General features: G+C 41.3%; 1 protein-coding gene across 5 annotated transcripts in view; it reads right to left on the bottom strand.

Moving 5' to 3' along the window:
• Window positions 1-21,794, bottom strand: part of ADGRG6 (adhesion G protein-coupled receptor G6) — a 163,773-nt gene that overhangs the window by 12,907 nt on the left and 129,072 nt on the right. For all 5 annotated transcript variants that reach the window (XM_074988723.1, XM_074988724.1, XM_074988726.1 and 2 more), the window contains 6 exons: window positions 21,287-21,393; window positions 13,011-13,138; window positions 11,286-11,554; window positions 8,891-9,005; window positions 7,124-7,407; window positions 1,747-1,848 (listed from right to left, as the gene is read on the bottom strand). In XM_074988723.1, coding sequence (XP_074844824.1) covers window positions 1,747-1,848; window positions 7,124-7,407; window positions 8,891-9,005; window positions 11,286-11,554; window positions 13,011-13,138; window positions 21,287-21,393 — 1,005 coding nt within the window. The remainder of the gene's footprint in view (window positions 1-1,746; window positions 1,849-7,123; window positions 7,408-8,890; window positions 9,006-11,285; window positions 11,555-13,010; window positions 13,139-21,286; window positions 21,394-21,794) is intronic.

A 21,794-nucleotide genomic window follows, 5' to 3' on the forward strand; every position in this document is an offset into this window, starting at 1 on the left:
CTGGAAGCCTAATCAGAATGAATATATCTTTCCGAGTTAGTGCTAGTTGGATTTCATGAATCAGGATTTCTTAATATGAAATGACAATATAAGATGCATCACAGCTCACAGGGAGAATTCCTCACCTGCTGGCATTAAAATAATTTGGACAAAATGGCATTACTCTATAAGTTGCCCATGGTAATGTAGTCACACCAAATGCCAGTTTACACTAGTCCAGGCTCTGACTCTTGGTTTGTGAGTAAGTATTGAATGGACAAAAGTGTAAGGATCCCAATTAATCTAAAGCAGTATTTCCCAAACAGTGTTCTGCAGAACACAGGTGTTCCATCCAATGTGAATAGGTGTTCCGTGAAAAAATTTCTATGCTAGTGATATTTTTCCTTTTAAAATATTAAATATAAAATTATGTGTATATAAGCTTCTACATATGGAGATGAGGTGGCTATTGCGAGGCAAAATGCTTGTAAAACTTACTGAACTTTGTAATGAACTACTGGTTTTCTTGGATTCCAAGTTTTGACTGTCTGACAAGTTCCCCATGGCTGCTGAGATTTGCCTACCTTTCAGATATTTTTACAAAATTAAATGAAGTGAATCTGTTGCTGCAAGGAAAGAATGTGATCACTTTTACTGCAATGGAGAAAACTTCATTGTTGTCAAGGAAACTGGAATTTTGGACCTCATCTTTTCTACTTTTAGTGACCTTCTGATTAAATCAACTTATGAACATTACGTGTGGCACTTTTTCAGTATAAAACCATCCTCTTCCCCTTCCTTTTTCTGTCCTTTTTCTGTATGTGTTCTGTCAATATATTCCAATCCCAAAAGTGTTCTGGGGCAAAATTAGTTTGGGAAAGGATGATCTAAAGATTTGAAGTGAGTTGCAGCAGACAGGATTTATGTTTAAGTAGGAAAAATAATATTTGACAGTATATTAAAATTTGGCATGTTCATGTGACTTCACAGGAGTGATGGTAATTTACACCAACTGAAGAATATGGCCAATATTATCAGCAACTTGGTAAGTGGCTTTTTTGCCGGCAGAAGGCCTAGAGCAATAGTTGTTTGCTATGGGGAGCAGCAGCAGTGAGTTCTCACAAGGTGACCTCACATTCCCTGCCACTGTGAGCTCCTATTTGCAAGAAGTCACATCAATTTCTGGGCGTGCTGATGCTTCTTGCACTCTAACACTGGTATACCTTTTCTGACTACTGCTGTTTCTGCGGCTGGTATATTGGAGGGAAAAGAGACTGAATACACACAGGACCCCAGGAGGGGTTGAAAGATATCTGCCTCAACAGTTTAGCATAGGACTCTTGTGATCTAACTCCATGATCTCCTCCACATCAGTATGCTGACCCTCAGGATCACTTGGCCTGGCACAAGCCCATCATACAAAGGTGAAAGTGACAGGGATTTGCCACTCTGAATCCTTATTTAAAGACTGAATCACTGTTGCTGTAAAACTAAAGGGACTTGGAAAGCCATGCTTACAGAATTACAAAATTTACCAGCTGGTTTTGCTGGAAAACTTAAAGTGAGGACTAAAGCTTCTGTTATGGAGTCTCCAGGCAATCGTTATTGCAGTCATAGGCTATTAATAATCATGTTCCTTACTCTTTCCACATCTGTGGCCTAATTTGTGTTAACTAGAAAAGACCCAAGCTGTACACCTGGCATTTCCCAGTATACGTCCATGTCTCAGAAATGGAACCATGAAATGGGCATACTTTTTTCTTTTACCTGAATTTTCTGCCAGTCGGAATCTGCCACAGCAGAGATGCCTCCTCCATTGTTTCTGCACATTTTCTTTCATAGCACAGTGGAATATAAATATAAATAAACCTGCAAGGAATGCAAACAAATTGATGCATCAGAATTTTATTTGCAGGAATTCTTAAGTAATATTGGACTTTCAATGAAAAATACTGTAAATACGCTGAAAGCCACTATGAACTGGTCCTGGACATCAATCTGCATTACTGTGGTGTGCAATAGGCTCAGAGGGGTAGCCGTGTTAGTCTGTAGCTTCACAAAAAACAAGCAGACCTGTAGCACCTTAAAGACTAGTAATTTTATTTATTAGGTAATGAGCTTTCATGGGTAAGACCCACTTCATCAGCTCTGCAGCAGGAATCTGCTCCAAATCTGAAGAAATGGGTCTTACTCATGAAAGCTCATTACCTGATAAGTAAAACTGTTAGTCTTTAAAGTGCTACAGGACTGCTTGTTTTTAGTGGTGAACCAGGTGCTTAAACCATCGAGTGCTTACCAATCCTCTAGATTTTACACAACCATAACTTTCATTGACTTGAATGAACATTTTGTGCTCATAAACATTCAAAATCAAGAGCCCCAAAGCCAAAATAAGGCAAATATTCTACTCAGCAGGAGATTTTTCCTGTTAAATCTCTAATGCTCCAGATCAACAGGGCCAACACTTTAAATACTGGAGACTGGAAGTTTCTGCGCCCAAAAAATACACACACACCCTCACACAAAGATCATTTGTATTTGCACAGTTACTGAAAATGAGTGTGAAAATGGGAAATACACAACTACGTAAGGGTCCAACTAAACATTTTTGCAGGCAGTTACCTGGTTTGTGCATACAATGGCTGTAAATGTGCCCAAAAATGCAGGTGCACACATTTACAAGCAGAAATTTTTTTGCATGCAGGTCTATAGCTTCCAATTTTTGGAGTGCAGTCATGTTTTGCCAGTGTTGCTAAGAAGCTTGCAACTTGGATTATGACTGTAATTACAACTGTAATAGTTCCACAGAGATATTCCGGTGCTAATTTTGAAAGCAGAAATTGGAATAACAACATAATCCTGGCCGTTTGCTGGGAGGCTTTAGTTGTGGAATCTTCCACCTCTCGCTGGCTTGGCATGTACTTGCTTCACTCTCATTAACTGAGACAGAGCCAAAGCTGAACCAAATGATTATATCTGAAAATGATTTAAGTGACGATTGTTGGGGACCTAAATGCTTAACTGGTTTTCTGTGGAGCTTCTCCTTTGTCCCCATCATGCTTAACTCTGTATGCTCATACCTACTGGGTTATAAGAAAGCAGAACAAGATAGTGTGGGGCGTGGAACACAGCCTTCTGAATTGTTTAAAAACAAAAACCTTTGCTAGCAAAGATCTCAGTACGTGGGCAGTGGTACACTTTGGCATGTACAGCTGAACATGTACCTGGATCTGTGCCCTAAAACACTGCCCGAACTGTGGTCAGTGAGAACTGAAACCTGCTTGCTTTTTTATGTTGGTGTGTAGTTGAATAATGAAAAATGTTGTTTGCAATTTATTTGATAGTTGATAAAAATTGTGAAAGCTAAAATTTAGGACGTACAAAAACAATTGAAATCCTAGCTATTGAGCTTGTGAAGGTCTTGCAAATGGAGTGGTGGCATTTCAACCTGTCTTGCTTTATGTAAAACTGTGACTTTTGGGTGCAGCATCTGAGCAATTCCAAAATGAAAGATCCAGAGACAAGGTGGGAGTGGGTATCTTGTAGTGGACAAATTTCTGCTGGTGAGAAAGACAGTTACCTCACCTACCTTATCTAATACCCGGGGAGTGACATAGATGCAATTACACTGCATTGAGAGAAGTTCCAGCCATCAGTGGGCATAATCCTGTTTTCCCTTTTCAGTTTTCTAATTTTCTGCAGTAAGTGTGTGCGTGTGTGTGCACAAGCATGTGCAGATGGGAAGAGGGAGACAGAAAACCTCTGAATTTGATTAGCGTCAGCCACAGTTGCAATCACCTTTGCAGTTCTCTGGTTAGTGACTGACTGACTTAAACCTTTGTATTCTGGGGCTGTCTCTACACTACAGGATAAATTTGAATTTAAGGCAGTTAGCTTGACGTTACCAGGTGACTGTCTTCACTGTAAATACCATTAGCCCGATGAAGGGAACACTAATCTTGAGATTAAAAAATCGCAGTTACCTGATGGGTATCACGTCAAGCTTGAATTCAGAAGTTTGATTAAAGGCCATACAGGAAGTGCCATTTCTTAAAATTGAATTTTTTAGCCTCCAGACGTGTCCCCTATCTATCCCACAAAGCTATGACTGCTACCCCTGGTTTGCAGTTCCCTGCTACTAGCAGGAGCTGGGAAACTGATCAGAGTGCCGCACTTCGTGTGTGTGTGTGTGCGTGTGCGTGCGCGCACCTGTGGGGATGGAGAGTAAACCGTCACATTTAATGAACTATCGGGAAGAATGGACAGCCCTATTAGCCCATTAAATGGAGGGTTTACTGTACTAGCAGGAGCCAGGAAACTGACCAGGGCTGTCAGGTTCCTGGGTCCCCCAAGCTGCCTAACCAAGAAACTGACAGTGCTGCTGCACCTGGCTCATGGCTCAGAATGCAGGGCTGAGGGAACTGTGGGATAGGTTCTCACAGTGCACGCTGCAACAGTCGATGCTTGGTGATTTCAGTGTGGAAGCAATGTGTCAAATTTATTGGGAGCCTGTGGGAAGTGAGGATATTCAAAACTGAACTTAGAAAAAATGGCATAATAAAATCGATTTTTATAAATTCAAATTTATCTCATAGTGTAGACGTAGCCTGGGTGGAGCATAGGTCATCCAAAAGTCTCTTTCACTTCACTCTGTCTCAAGGCAAAACTTCTAACTGACTCCAGGAGTATCCCAAGCTTGTTGTCCTTCAATCTCAGTAGATCTCCACGTTGTCTGAGGTCTTCTTCTTTGGGGTTTTCCTTGCGGGTTCCATCTGAGAGCCTGACGGACTATGCTGGATGATGGTTTTCTGAGAGTGTGGCCTAGCCATCCCCCCACTTTAAAATAAAAATAAAAACAGGTATCCCGGGAAATTCCATTTAAAAATCTAAAAGTTTCACTGAGTTTAAAATCCTTTAATTGCAGACGTTTCGTTACTGAACAGAGTAACATCATCAGTGCCTAGCAAGAGATCTTCAAACTGTTAATGAGGGCGTGTTCAGGTGCCATTGGTCTTAAATTGAAGACATGAGTAACCAATTAAGAACCAATCACTGATAAGATCTATGAGAAAGGACTATATAAACAACAGTTTGGAGATCTCTTACTAGGCACTGATGATGTTACTCCATTCAGTAACAAAATGTCTGCAATTAAAGGATTTTAAACTCAGCGAAACGTTTAGATTTTAAATATCCCCACTTTCTTCTCTTGATTTGAATGTGAAGTGGTCTTGTCCTGCACTGTTCCAAAGCTCCTCATTGGTGACAAAGGCTTGCCATTTGATGCGAAGGATGTACCTCAGGCATCTGTTTAGGAACGTCTGTAGCTTGTGATTTGGAGACTTTTTAGTCTGCCAGGTTTCACATAATTCCTGTTAATTCCTTTCAGTATAACAATATGCCATCTCATCTTTGCTTCTCCTCACAACAGTTGAGGTGAGGTAGAGAGAAACAGGACTGTGCACATAGCCCCTGGCATAGGGAGAGAGAATGGATAATCCTAATAGGGCGGAAGAATACAGGGCACAAAGAGCCCTGAGGCATGGAGAAGAACTGGAGACCTTGGTAACATGGAGAGGGGAAGGCTGTATACACAACACCCTAGCTGGAAGAGAATGGGGAAGTTGCAAGAAGTCCCTGTAGGGGAGTGGGATGTGAGAATGTTACACAGGGAACCTGGTGGATGAAATGGAGGGATAGAAGGAATTGCTAGTACTGTACGTGAATAAGATCCATGGAAAACAACAAGAAGTCCTGTGGCACCTTATAGACTAACAGATATTTAGGAGTCTAAGCTGTCGTGGGCAAAGATCCACTTTGTCAGGTGCATCTGATGAAGCGGGTGTTTGCCCATGAAAGCTTATGCTCCAAAATATCGGTTAGTCTATAAGGTGCCACAGGACTTCTTGTTGTTTTTGAAGATACAGACTAACACGACTACCTCTCTGATACTTAAGATCCATGAAGAGTACAACTCCCTAGTGCATAAAGACTGTTACTGCATCAGAGCCTAAACGCAAATATTACACTTGTCCATGATTTATCCTTTTCTATTACCTACAGTACTTGCTTCACTTTAAACACATGAGGAGTCTCAGTGAAATTTACAGGACTTTTTATATCCTGGAAGTTAAGCTTGGATTTAAGTGAATTGCTGAGTTGCAGCCTTAACGTACCCCTATGATGGTACACCAAAGCCTACTGAAGCTAATGAATTCCCCCAAAGCCCTGTGCAGAAAGTGATTTTCAGTGTATTTTAATAGTTGTTCTGTTCATCATAAAAATTTCCAACAAAGGGGTTTAAACAAGCTCCCTATAGATCCTATCTAATTCTGTGTACTACTCATTGATACATTACAGTAAATATTTCATTATACTTTAAATATTTCCTTGGAAGAAAAAAAAAACAAACCCTAGATTCAAACACCTTTTGGATATTCTGACTCACATTTTACCAATATTAGGCCCTTCCCAAAAAAGCTAAGTAAATCTTTTACAGTGGTAAATGTGTTTCATCTGCAGCAGATAGAATGAAATCCACACAGCACAAATAACAAATGCTTTTCCATGAAGGAAAGATACTTCTTCTGACCTTTGGAAAGATTTATTTTTATCTCAACATGTAAAATTTGTTTGTGGGATGTTCTGTTCTCTATTATGCTGGCTTATGGGTGCTCAAATATGCTTTAGTTTAAATTCTTTTAAACAGCAGATGGCATAATTCTATAATGCATGATGTACAACAATTTGATTACAGTTTGCAACATTTCCCACAACAGAAAGATAAATTATTTTGGAAAAATAAAATCCATCGATCGTCAGTAAAGGAAACAGCCCTGAACAGACTGCTGTAATCACTGATGTTTCTTTCAACTGTCAGCAGTAGCAAAAGCAGGGCTGGTCAGCAAAGAACTCTGCAAGCATTAATGAATTAAGTCTTACAGTGTTCATGTGACACAGGTCTTCTTGTTTTACAGACGGGAAGAGAAGCAAAAAGAGAATTAAGTGCACTGTGTTTACGCAGTGAAAAATTAATACCAGAGACAGATTCTAAGAAACTGGTTCTGAGTCCCTGGTCAAAGTGCTAGAACCACTTCCTCACAAAACAGCAGCAGTTCAATCTTTACCTTGGAATTCTTCTTACCTTGCAATGAATTGAATAATGCAAAGAGGTACATGAAAGGGAGATTTAAGGGGCCCCATGCAAAAAAGGCAAAACCCCATGTCATGCCCAACAGGAAGGTCAGGCTGACCACGCTACGAAGGTTCCTCAGGACCTCTTCCCGGAGGGTCCGATTGCTTCTCTTCCCATTCCGCCCGCAGATCTGCACCATCACCACCACGAACATGGCTATGTTCATAAGAAACATAATTCCGAAGTAACCAGCACAAGTCACATAAAAGACAACTTTATCCTTGATCCAGCAGCTGTTTTTAAGAAAAGAAAAAAAAAAAAGCCACAAGTCATTCTTACACACTAAAAGCTATGTTCCTTTTTAGTTATTTAAATCATGACATGAAAAAAAAAAAACTTATCTACATCTGTCTCCATTGCTGAACAGATAAGATTTCTCTTGTGGAAAAACCAAACCTGTGACCATTTTATTTCTATAAGCAGGGTGAAGCTCCAAGGCCTCTTTAAGTAACTGAGGAACACACTTGTATCTTGCCAGATACCTATGGGATATACTTAGTGTACACAAAATTCATATTGGCCATACAGGTGTAGCCTGCAGGGTCTACAGCCCAACCATGCAGGACTCTACTATAATTTAAATCGCTTCAGGATCAAGATAGAACATTGCTTATCCATGCAACAAACTAGCAGCACATACATAGAGGTCTCAGATGATACTGAAAACGGGGCCACCAGCATCAAAAACTCAGCTCTCCTACTACTTAAGCTTAAGATAGTAGCATGCTAGTCAATACTACCACTAACACTACCCACTAACAAACTGATCACTCTCACTGGCTGTAAATGGATGCCTATGAGAAATGGAATGTTAAAGATAAGTGACAAAGCCGCTTTCTTCAATGTAATTTTTTATCATGCAAGGCATTGACAATATTGTAAGAGATGGTAAGAAAAGAAGCTTCTCTGAGATTATTTGGAATGTGTACATAAAAATGTGGTAGACAGACATGCTAGGTAGCTTACATTGTGAGAAGACTAACATTTACAAAGGAAACGTGATTATTAAGCAGCCTCTTTCTCCCTGCCCAATCTTTTATTTCCATCAAAAAGTGAAAAAAATCAAGACAAAACCAAACCGAGTAATTTTTTGGGTGAAACAGTAAAGCTGTGAGCTATTAACTTTAGCAGTGTCTACACTTGCCTTCCTCTTTTGAAAGAGCCATGCAAATGAAGGAAATTGAAAATGGAAATGAGGCACTGATTTACATACCAGGCACCTCATTTGCATAATCTCATTTCAGAAGAGCTTCTTTTGAAAGAAAGAAAGTAGTGTACATGGGGCTTTATTGAAGATCAGGTTCATTTCGAAAGAGCCATGTACACTGCTTGCTTTCTTTCTTTAGAAAGAAACTCTTCCAAAAAGAGATTATGCAAATGAGGTGACAGACATGTAAATCTGTGCCTCATTTGCATTTTCAATTTTCTTCATTTGTATGCCTCTTTCAAAAGAGGAATGCAAGTGTAGACACAGCTTTTCAGCATCATAGGGATATCTTCTACATGGCTTTTGAGAATGCACAATTGCTTCTGATTTCTTATTGATTTTATAGGGCTTCAGAAGCAAACAAATTAGAAGGTAATGATCAGACCCTCTTCTTGTTCTTTATCTACAAACTTTAGGAGAATATTAACAAATGCTAGTTTGGCCTCTTCCACCTTCACAAAATGCATACAAAGAACAATAAAAGATATTTTTTTAAAAAAACAACTTACAAATCATCTCCTCCTTGCTCTTTAGCATTTCTGCCATATATATTTTTGCCATAGACATAACTTGCATTTGTATTTGTGCTTGCTAATACTATTGCTACGACTACTGCAGGTAAACCTGTAATACAAGAGAAACCTATTGTGGTTTTTGTTTTCAAAACATGAAGCATCAGAAACTTTCAGACACAGCTGCATTACTGATGAGCAAAAGAGCTAAAAATGTTTGCTTTAGTGCAGTCTCTTGAGGTAACCATATAACTCCAGATATGTCTGTCATACCACAGCATGGAAGAGAAGTATGAAATTAATGATTTCTCACAAATTATATAAAGGTCAAAGTGCCAAAGATCTCCAAGTGCTTTATAAGTCTTAATAAATATTATTACAAAAAAGGAAAAGTAAAGTAAAAGTGTTTAAAGTTTGGCTCCCAGATCCATACAGAGGCAAATAAATTAAAGCAGTCTCATTTTTCCAGAGATGCTGAGCACTGATGAGTGCTGTTGAAATCAGTAGGAGCTACAAGTGGACAATACCTTTAAAAAAAACGAGTCCTCTTTTATTTAGATGCATAACGTAAGTAGACTCGTGGGTTTGAAAGTGTTGCTGGGAGCACAGAAAGGTTAATTATCATATTATACTGATTTTTCAGAAGTGCTGAGCATCCAGGTGTCCAAATATGGATTTAGGTGCCCCATACTTGACAACATTGGCTTACATGATTTGTTTAAGCTCATACAAGAAGCAAACGGAGAACTGGAACCTGAACAACAACACACCGTCCCAGATTCCCAGCCCATCTATCCTTGTGTATGAAAAGAACTTTTGTATCGTTTATTGCTTCAGCTACAATGTACAGCTGCACAGTTGATACAGTTACAGGAATTTATACAGGTTGAACCTCTCTAGTCTGGCATTCTGTGGTCCAGCAACATCCGGCGCGATTTTAGTTAGCTGGATCTCCTTTTATCCAGGGGCGTGGCCAAGTTTCCCACGGTTCCATAAAGTTTGTGCACCACCACCAGTCCTGGCTCTTAGGGTTCTGTGCTGTTATTTAGCTCTAATTTACCCTTAAATGTCTTCTAAGAGCCCAGTAAGCAGTGGAAGTGCTGGTAATGCTGATAGATAACATTGACCTCCTGTGGTCTGGCAAATTCTCTGGTTCAGCACCAGTCAGGTTCAAGCTGTATTCTCTAGCTGCATAAACACAAGTTCTCTATATTTTCCCTGTGCAATATAAACATAGTGTTTGAGAAAAGTGCTGAACTGAAAGCTATACTGAAGCCCTCTGTCCACAGAGATACAACGCAAGAAGCCTTAGGCTACAGTTATACTAGTGAGTTTTGCCAACAAAACTCCGAGTTTCTCGACAAAACTGGTGGAATGTCCAGACACAAAATATGTTTTGTCTACAGTCTGTAAACAAATAAAAGCTTGGGTGGATGTTCTGGGGGGCCTTCTCTCAACAGACAAGGTATCCAGAACAATGGGCAGTCCTGTCTGCTCTGCTTCTGGGTGCCTGTTTTGCCAAGAAAGCAGCCGTGCAGTGCAGCTGCTCTGTCGATGGAGCGGAGTGCTCTTTCAATCTGCTTTTAGTGTGTGGTCGCAGTCTGTTGACAGAAGGTTTGTAAGGGAATCTCTTCTGACAGTGCTGTTGACAGAGCGCTGTAGTGTAAACTTATCCCTAGTGTAAGTCTCTTACACTGGGCTGATCCCTATGCTGGAGAAACTACCCCTCAGGATCAGTTTCACTGACCAAGTAATCCTTGTTCCCTCTGCTGAGATTACCAGCAAAGGTACCAGTCATGACAGTTATCATCATCCCATGGAACCTGCCAAATAGAAATTGGAATGCGATCACTACTCTGTTCATGAAGCCAATGGTTTTGTGTAGGTCTGTATTAATTTAAACACAACAGACATATTCAGGCAGCATGCCTGACAGAAGCCAACGGTCACTGCTATAGAAAAAAAATGAAGAAAAGCCTTCTTTCATTAATTGTAGTTATTTTTCAGTAATATATTTTACTTGTGGTTGAGGCACCAGACAGAAGCTCAGTAAATCTTGGTTTGATTTCTTTTGATATTTCATTTAACAGTTTAGTGAAGTTCACTAAAATGGACAAACAAAAAAGTGTAAGACATAAACAAAACTTGAAAAAAATCATTTCCATTTGGCTTAAACATTTTTTTTCCTCCTGAAATTTTTCTCTTCTGCATTTTTTTAGCTTTGCCATTGAATCAAAAAGTCAGTTATTAACTCAGCTCCAACATTTTTGAGTGCCTAGCACAGTGGGGTTATAACCTCATGTGGGGCCTCTTGGCACTACTGGAATACACAATAATACATAATAATTGAAAAAATATACACTATATATGAAATATATGTCCTCACACATACCCCAGCCAATAATGCAAAATTTCAGTATGTATCGCCGTATGTAGGTGTTGAAAACTTTTACTAGAGCAATGTACATATGGATTGCTTCCAGTCCCATCCACGTAAAGGAGGCCAGAAGGAAAAAGTGCAGAAGAGCAGCAATGGCTATGCAGAGGCCTTCTATGTTGAATGATGCAATCCAACTATCAAGCAGGAAGACCAGATTGAGAAAGAGCAAGGCTGTGCTCAAGTTCATTAAGATTTTGGAGGGGTAATCTCTTCGTAACTTCCTAAAGAGACAAAAACAGACGCGTATGTTAAGTAGCCAAAATTACTAAGATATTTCTAGCAGGTGTGCTTACCAATTTACAAAGGAAATGACAAGTATTAGAGGGGTAGTTATGTTAGTTGTTATACACGTTAGCCGTGATGCACCTGACAAAGCGGGTCTTTGGCCACAGAAGCTTATGCTCCAAAAAAATCTGTTAGTCTATAAGGTGTCAAAAGAAATGAGGAGCTACGGTCTCTTCTTGATGCTAAACGAAAGAAGCAATAATGCATAATGGCATGGACTTTAATGGGCTATTAATGAACTCCTCTGTTGCATTTTTAGGCAGAAAACCACAGCTAGTCATGATCAGCAGCAACAATTCATTCACATATTATTATCATTTTCGTATTTATTATTTTATTATGCATCTATTAATATGTATTATGTATTTATAATGTACTTATTATTAATTTATAAATAACATAATGTAACATATATATTAAACACCCCCACAAATTACATTTTCAAACATGTTTTGTGTTTCATTGAATAACATAGACAAATGTAAGTAAAAAGCTTTAAAAAAGTAGGAGTGACCAAAAGCTAGTTTCTTATTTGTTCTTAAAGTTCATTCCAGGTTTTTTAAATGGCACACACTCCAACACAGGGTCTCATTCTATGTGCTTTGTAAAATCCTAATGAATTTCAAAATCAAATATATTTTCCTTCTAATTACTGCATACTATGGTTTATTTACTGGAAACCTACCCAGCAGATTATGTATTCTTTTGGACCAAAGCGTTATACCACAGGAACTGTGCAGAATGCAGGAAAATGAGTCCTTTTTCAGTTATCCACATAGTTCCTCATTATATAATCACCCCCTTTATGAGCCACCCTGCCCAGTAACACCAGGATTCTTCTTGTGATTGCGTGGCTGGAAGCTGATATAACTTCACTTCACCTCTCTTTTCCATATTTCCCCGTACTGTGCCACTGCAGAGTCTCCTTATCCCCAAGCTACCCTGCCACTTCCGAAGGTTGTCTTCAGAATTGTTGTACAGAAGGCATATCTTCATCTCACTTCCCCTCTCTATTGAAAGTCTCCAGTCTGAAAGGGCAGGATTTTTCCTGCTATATTTAGGAACTATGAGGCCTAAATAGGGAATTTCAAAATAAGATAGAGCAACGTGTCTTTGGAAAAAAAAATCTAATGAAAGGACACATTATGCCCCATAAGAAGATTATTTGCGACCAAGATTCTGCTGTTTTGTCCAGCCTGAGCAACACAAAGTAGCCAGAGTAGGAAGAGAGAATCTGGGCTTGGACTTCTGCAAAAACATTCCTGATCTAACATGATAGCACAGTGATGTTCAGCCACTTTTCATGAGATACGTGGCTGCCATGCCCCATCAAACAAAAGTCCTGGCCTGTGGTTAGCTGATTTGAGTTATTTTGACAACACAAATACTTACTCAAAAGCAATATATGTCAGAAGAGTTGCAGCTGAAAATATGGCAGATATCCCACAGCCAATATAGGTGATAAAGGTGAGGACTTTGGTATTTCGTGGATCTATTTGTGCAGCAGTTCTCTGGAGGTCCTATATGAGGGAAGAGAAAGAGGCATACGTTGCAGCATTAGCATGACGTTTGTTCGTGAGAAGACAAGAACGAATTCTAGAGCCCTTTAGCAATAATCCCAATGCTAGAGGCTGAGTTTACTGAATAGTTGGTATAAGTTGCTACACCTCTGACTTCCTTCCCACATCCATTGAAAATATTGTGCCAAAATAGTGTTACAGCTGGGATCAGCAGAAAACATTGTACCATAAGAGATTACTTACTTGTAACTTGAGGTGCTTCAACACATGTGGCCCCGTCCATATTCTACTGAGAGTTATGCACGCACACCATGTGCTTGGAGTTGGACAATTTGAAAAGCAGTGCCTGTTGGGCCACACATATGCCCTGGGATGACTCATGCTTCTCTCCCAAGTGATAAATAGTGTGGTGGATTGACCTTGTTTCTAGTTCCTTCATCGCCGCAGATCCACAGCAGAGGGAAAGGAGGGCAGGATGTGAAATACAACTGGGAACCACACATCTCAGAGAACATCAGGTTACATGAAAGTAACCTCCTCTTCTTCTTTGAATGATGGTCCCTATTGTATTCCACTGAGGGAGATGAACAAGTAATACCTATGTGTATACCTCAGGCATAAGGGACTGGCGACAGAGGGGAGTTTAGCCAGCAGAGGCATGTCCACATGCCATGTTTACTGTCGACACCACCCTCAGCTGAAAGTGAAATCTTGCGCAGCTGTGATAATTAGCAGTGCAACTATGCTAATGAGCAGCCATTTGCAATTGCGAGACTGCTCATTAGCATGAAGCTGCTGTGAGAGCAGCTCCATGTAGACCCAGCCTAGGTGGAAGAAGGTATGAGAATGGGATGAAACAGTAGTATGAAGGTCCACCACATCAAAGGATGAATCCACCGAGTCTTACACCCAGTCATAATGCATAGCAAAGATACGTACACAACTCTACATATGTCAGCAAGCTACACATTCTGAAGGAAGTTCCAAGGTAAAAGCCTGAGCCCTTGTGAAGTGAGCTGAAACCCTGCAGGGAGAAGTATACAAGACAGCTGGTAGCAGAATTTGATACATGCCAAAATGCATTTGGAGATTCTCTGGGTGGAGATGACCTGTCCCTTTGCCAGCTATTACTGTGGGAATGGCAGCAACAAGAACAACTTCCATGGAAAGGAGGGCCATAGAACATAATACTAGAAGTCCAAAGGGAATCTTCATTAGCACAGAGAGAACAAGAGTCAAGTCCCTCTGAGGAGCTACCGACTGAATAGGTGAGAAGGTTCTGATGTTGCTTAGTGGGTTTGTGTAGGTAAAGAAACCTTCCACTGTAGGCTGGAATGCACTACTTGCAACCAGGTATACTTTCAAAGAATTCAGAGTATGACCTGATTATTTGGATGACAGAATGTAGTCCAGTATGAGGGCTATCCCATCTGATTCTGGTAAAACCCCTTTTGTTGACCCTATGATGATAAATGTCATCACTTGTCCTGAGAACAACATGTGGTTCAGTCCTTCCTAATGCTAGAAAGAATGTCCTATACAGCTGAAGAACACATTCATTTTAAGGTAGATCGCCAGGGGGACATGAAGACAAGAGGACATGTTGAGTGATGCACAAGTTCCAGAGACTTCTGCCTACACTTCTGCCTACAGTGCAGATGACCTTGTCCCTCTGTTTGTTGACGTAAAAACAGTGGCGGTGCTGTCTGATGTGATGTGACCATCATGGAAGCAGATGAAGAAAAGGAAAGACTCTCATGCTCTTCTCACAGCTCAGAGCTCCAGGATGTTTATGTGTATATTGGGTTCTCTGGGAGTCCATGTTTTGGTCATTGAAGTGAGCCTCCACAGCCCACCCAGAATGCTACAGAGATAATCATCTTCTCTGAGGAGACAGAAGGAAGGGAACCGTCATACATACTGGAGATCTTGGAAAGTAGGAGAGAGAACAGCACTTTGTCAGGAACCGTCAGCATGTAAGCCACGGAGTGGCAATTGGGTGGGACTCGAGTTGTGTCTGGAGGCAGCAAAGATGGAGTTGTGTGAAGGAAGTCATGTCAGCACATGAAGCTATATGGTTAAGGAGGGTCAGGTGTAACCCTTCTGCCAGAAGGAGTCAGCAGCAGCCAGGACCAGGTTCAACATCTAGGGGTTCCTTTTCATCCACCTCCCATAGAACTGGCTCAAAGCCCTACCCAGCAGCCTGGGAAATTCACACGCCTCTGGGTGCCTCAGAGAAGCAATGCTTTCCCACTTGCAAGCACAGAGTCTGAGTGCAGAAAAGAAACTTTTAATAAAGAGGGAGAAAAGTCATATGGCATAAGCTTGGGAAAATACCACACTCAGAACATAATCAACCCTCAAGTAACCGCCCCAGCTCAAATGGATTGAACAGTGTCTTTTGCCTCTCAAGGTCACCAGTCCAACAGTGTAAATAGCCAATCCACACATACAAACTGTCTCCATAGTCCACTTTAAATGCCTCACTTACAACTCCATCCAGTCTGTGCAGGCCCTGACACATCACCCTGATGCATTCCCTCATCGAACCTGAGGCAATGCCACCTTTCTGCTGGTCCGGCATTCTGCTTGACCCTGAAAGCTGCCCCACTGGCCAGCTGCTCCTGCCAGCTGCTCTCTGCTTCTCCTACCAGCCGTCCACTGGTCACTCCAAAAGAAACTTTGTGCTGGTCCAATGTTCCGCTTGCCCCTGCCAGCTGCCCCAATGGCCGCCCACCGGTCATGCCTGCTGGCTGCCCACTGCTTCTCCTACCGGCTGGCTGCTGGTTGCTCCAAAAGAAACTTTGTGCTGGTCCAGAGTTCTGCTTACCCCTGCCAGCTGCCCCACCAGCCACCCACCACTTCTCCTACCGGCTGCCCACCGGTTGTGCCTGCCGGCCATCTGCTGTTTCTCCTACCGGCCGGCCACCGGTTGCATCTGCCAGCTGCCTGCTGCTTCTCCTACCACCTTTCTGCTGGTTGCTCCAAAAGAAACTTTGTGCTGGTCCAGCATTCTGCTTGCCCCTGTCAGCTGCCCCACCAGCCACCCACTGATCATGCCTGCTGGCCAGCTGCCCAGTACTTCTCCTACCAGCCAGCTGCTGGTTGCTCCTGCCAGCCGCTCACAGCTTCTCCTACTGGCTAGCCTCCGGTCACCTGCTACTGTCTTGTGAGTTTTGTCTACAGCAAGCTTACTTGCCTGGAAAGTGTTCTTTGGTAATGAATAATATCATAACTTGGAAACATAACTTTGCCTACAGCAAAACCCTGTAATTCCAACTCTCTGTAGCTTCAGCTATCATTGATTCCCACTCTCAGAGATTTCAGCTCATGGTGGCATTCAGCATCTCAGTATCTACCAAGCTGGATTCTCATTGAATAACTATAGACCCATCTTTAGGTCTACCTTTGAACAGTTGGGGGGTGGGGGAGGGAGAACTAGTGAAACCTGATTTACAGCAGGCTTCTAGCCAGCTGATTCAACCACTATGCCTCCCCACTTTCTCATCTCACAATGCTTAGATGGAGGGAGCCCTCTGCAATCTGTATCTTACACAGCAGTGATTACTGCCCTATACCCCCACAACAACTTCAAGCACTGGTGAGATTTCACAGTTCTTACACTGTTTGACTTTACAAGAACATGCTGTTTTCAATAGACAAAACGTCATTGCTTCATCTGCTCCCATCAGGCTTTGTTTACAAGGCATTACATATGCACACCTCTACATTTTCATGCAAATGATCTCTGAAGGACACTTCCCCAAATCCTTCAGCAGTATTGAGCTCCTGCTGGCACATTCGTTACACAGGCAAATCCTGGCTGGTACATATGGATTGTTTATGTTGCAAGTTATGATATTATTCATTACCAATGAACAGTTTCCGGGCAAGTAAGCTTGTGTTGTGGCCAAACTAATGGTTGTCCCCATGAAGGCTTGTGATTACTTAGGTCTTAGCACTGATTTCTCTACATTGACACTGTCTCTGAGGGACAAAAGAAGGTTGAGTAATATTACCTAACCCAGTGGCAGAATCTCTTCAGTCAACATAAATAATGTCCATACTGAAGTGCTGTTGCTATGCATCTGAGCTGCTGTAGCATGTTAAGTGAAGACAAGCCCTTGATATTTATTCTCCAACTGTTCTGTGTGGCAATTAGAGCTGGACAGCCTCTCCAAGAGTCTTCACCAAAGCTTCTTCCATCATGGCAGACTATATCAGACACTATGGTGTCCTAATGGTTCTATATGTCAATGACTGAATCCCCAAGGTCCAGGCCAGAAACCCATGTGTCAGCCTCCATTATTGCTCAACCTTCTTTTGTCCCTCAGAGTCAGTGCCAATGTAGAGAAATCGATACTAAGACTCAAGTAAATCTGGTCGTCAAAGGGGCAACACTTGTAAGACAGTACATTTAAATCCAGAGAATATCCTGTGCAAGTAACTAAATATCTGTGTGGAAGTTCAAGCATGATTATTAAAACACAAAAACCATGTACATATATGTAAAAATCTTCACAATTTAGACTTCCTTCTCACTTGCCATAGAAAAAAATCAGAGCAGGAGAAAGAACTTATTGAAATTATCTTAAAGAAAGCTCAGTTTTTCCTATAAGCATGAAAAGACAGAATGCAATTAGTCTGCAAAAGGACAAAAAGCCTTATGACATTTTTCCTATTTAAATTCAAGCAAGATATAAAGAAAGCAAATACTTTATGAGGTGCAGTGAAGCCAAACTTTAAAATATATGGTTCCCCAGTACTGTAAATCATATGCAAGGAAAATATTTTCCTGTTTTCCCTCACTTTAACTCCTCGTATTTCAAATATTTTTAATTTTCTTTTTAAAATATCCTTGTTAAACTGGTTAAATCAAAACGCATGTACCCGCACAAGTAGCAAACATCCTTCCTGGAAGAATGTTTCTGGAGTCAAGGAATGTTAATGTTAGAGAGAAAGCTGCAGTGCAACGCAACACTGGGTAATGTTGCTAAGGATGTGGGAACCCAAGAAGATAGAGGATTTTGCAAAATCATCAGCATTTCCAATAAGACTGCATGAATTTCCTTCCTTTCCTTCCTTTTTCTATTTTTTCTTTTGAAACATTTAGATTCACTCCATCATGCCTGGCTATATACATTTCAGAGTGCAATACCACACCACGTAAAGGTAAACTATGTTTGCTATGTAGCCATTCCTGGAGGTTTCTGCAAAAGAGGGTGGAATAAAGAGTACTGGTCAAGGTGTCAGGGGGTGCCTGGTGCATGCTCTGTTGATCCTGGCTATACTTTCTTCTAACCAGAGCCATCCAGTTGGGAGGCTCTATTGCAGGCACCTGGAAGAGCAGACCTGTCACGTGCTTTGCACCACCACAATTTCCCTTTGGATGGAGTTTCTTCCAGTAGAGTTGGTGCACCTGGAACATACTGATTCGAGATTAAAATGCTACAGGGCTGAATGAAGACCATTTACAGAACACAGCAAATAAAGATTTTTTTTTTCCTAACTATATTGGTTAGTTAATATTTATAAACATTAACAATATAAATACAAATCTCTCATCTGCAACCTGTTGACTCACAGGTGCTCAAATCTCTCTCACTTTCGCTATGTCTACACTACAGCAATCTTTTGAAAGAAGTTCTTCTGGAAGATCTCTTCTGAAAACATTTCTTTTGAAACAGCAAGTTCCCACGCAAAAAAAAAGCGGATCGAAAGACTGATCTGCTCTTTTGATAGAGAACAGCCACACAGCCTCCACTCTTCTGGAAGAATGGGCCAGAGATCAAAAAATCTGACACCATGAGGACTGCTCATTCGAACAAAGAGCCCCCGTGGTGTCTACACGCTTTTTTTCTGAAAGAATCTTTTCAAAAATGCACTCTTCCTCATCTGGGAGAGGAAGAGCGCCACTGGAAAAATTGCTGTGTTCTTCTGATTTCAGATCAAAAAAGCACATTTTGTGTGTGGATGTACCGCAGGTTCTTTTGAAAAAGGGATTGCTTTTCCGAAAGAACTTGCTAGTGTAGACCCAGCCTTTGTGTCTATTTTTCTATATCAGAGTTTTACTTCTCTCTCTCATCCTTGATCTAATCCTACAGTATTCTCTTTTATTTTAACACTCTCAAAATCCTACATATTTCTCTTTTTCACTGGCTAGATTCCGAACCCATGCGATCTCTATGCAACATTGGCTTCCATCACACTCTGTAAATTCCCCTCTCTTCTGCAATCTTCTCCATCTGTCTGCAGACAGAGAGTCATTAATGCTCAGTTCCAGGTTCTCCTTTCTTTAAACCATCCTGAAACCCCCTACCACAGAGGTAGGGACCATTTTCTGGCTGTCTGTGACATACTGCTTTTCTCTTCCGCCCAATTTCCTTTGTATAAATCTGTCTTCTGGAGTCTTATCAAAAGGCATTTTGGACTTGCATGACTCTAAACACCATAGATAATTTTTTGCTGGCTTGTGCTCTTAAGGCGAATTAGAGAAGTGATTGTTACTTTGGACTACAGCTGACTAACTTGACATGGGGATCATCTTTTGTTGCAGATGAATAAACTGATACATAAAGTCAAATTATGCTTGTCATTTTAAATATTTTTGGAGTGCCCCTTTGATGATGTCAGAGGTCCAGCAGCAATGAGATGGCAGTTGGGTGGCACTGATCCTTCTTGGCAGTCACTCGATATCAAGTAGGATGTCTTCAGGTCACGCTCCTATTTGTGAGTCTTCTGATGGCTGATCAGCCCGATTCTGGAGCCACAGATCTGATCCCAGAAGGGGCAGGTGTTGGTAGCTGGTGGAAGTGAACGGGACAGTTTTTGATGCTCTTTTCTTCTTCTCTGCCTCTCCTTGTCTGTATTGTGGCAGCACAATGATCAAAGGGCATTCTTTTGCCTAGTATTTAATATATTATGGCTCTTGGGTCCCTAGTGTCTTCAGAATCTTATCAATAATATATTGCTTCAACAATCATTTTTTTCTGCATCAGCAATGACAGAGATCCAATATGGAATTTAGCTTACGTCCACTGGATAATGACCTTCTTTTGAACCAGAGTCTGATCACGATGACCGCGTCTACACTACAGCGATCTTTTGAAAGATGATCTTCTGCAAGATCTTTTCCGGAAGCTCTTCTTTCGAAGGAGCACATTTGCACACATCAAACCAGATTAAAAGCGCAATCTGCTCATTCGTAAAAGAGCATCCATATAGCCTCTGCTCTTTCGAAAGAAAGCGCCAGGGACTGAAAAACCCAGCATGGGGAGACCATATTTCCCTGTCCCAAATACGAGACAGGGACATATGGGAGGGGAGAAGCAGCTCCTCCAAGCCCTGGGGAGCTGGGAAGGAGGCGGCAGCTGCTGGCACTCCCCAGGAACCTAGGAAAGTGGCAGCCACCAGCACTCCCTGGGAACCTGGGAAAGCTGCAGGTGCAGGAGATCCCTGGGAGCCCAGGAAAGCTGCAGCTGCTGGCGATGCTCCAGAGCCCTGGGGAAGCCGCAGCTGCCCACGCTCCCTCTGCTTCCCCAAGGCTGTGGGTAGGGCCCAAATATGGGACAATTAGTCCCTTTTTAAAAAAAACACCAGGATGCCTTTTTGGGAACCCAAATACATGACCGTCCTGCCCAATATGGGATGGATGGTCACCCTAATTTACCATCATGAGGCCTGGTCTTTCAAGCAAAGGGTCCCCAGAGCATCTATATATGCTTTTTTCTGAAATAATGTTTCAGAAAAAGGCAGAGGAAAAGGGCCTCCAGAAGAAGCGCCATATTGCTGCAAAAGGAATTCAAAAGAGTGCATTTTGTGTGTGGACGATCCAATTGTTCTTTCGGAACAAGGCCTGATTTTCCAAAAGGACTTGCTAGCGTATATGTGGCCTACCACTGTAACTCGGAGTTATCTTATAGCTCACAATACGTTATTGCCTATTATTTGTGCTGTGATATCAACCTTGGGACCCAGCCAGGCACAAGACTCATTGTGTTACTTTATTTTCAGGATTAGTTCTGGGGCAATTTTTATTTAGAGAAGATTCCTGTGTACCAATGCAACTCTGCAGCCATACCTCCTACCCCAAATAAATCCATTATATTGTCATTTCAGATAATCAGCAAACAATGAAGATTCACTTACCATTAGTACCCCAAAGTGTGTGAGGTGATTGCATACGCAAACTGTCTCATTCTCATTTGATTCTGCTTGTGCAATGCAGCCTGTGGAGTTCCAGCCACCATTACCATCTACAAAATCAAGCAACATGCACACTTACAATTGCAAACAATATCCACAAAACCACTGCACAATTTCCTTGGCAGCCTCATAAGGTCCTTACATGAAATCTAGTATGCTTTCAAATGAAAAAACATCACTGAGTACATCAAATCCCATAATATGATATTCAAACTGGGTGCAACATTCTATCTGGGAATTTCTACTGCAGGCTGTCACTAGTGAGAAGTGTCTGCCAGTAAAGGAATAGTATTCTATTTTATCACACCAATTTCTAATTATTATTTTGTACTGATAAGGAGAAAAAGGGGCAAAAAACCCTACAAAACTGTGTGTTTGTATTCAACTAAAATGGATTCCGTGTATCCCGCAACACTACCTTCTCCAGTGTATGTTGATTTAAAAACAGACA

The sequence above is a fragment of the Carettochelys insculpta genome, chromosome 3, assembly GCF_033958435.1.
Source record: "Carettochelys insculpta isolate YL-2023 chromosome 3, ASM3395843v1, whole genome shotgun sequence".
NCBI classification, from domain to species: domain Eukaryota; kingdom Metazoa; phylum Chordata; order Testudines; family Carettochelyidae; genus Carettochelys; species Carettochelys insculpta.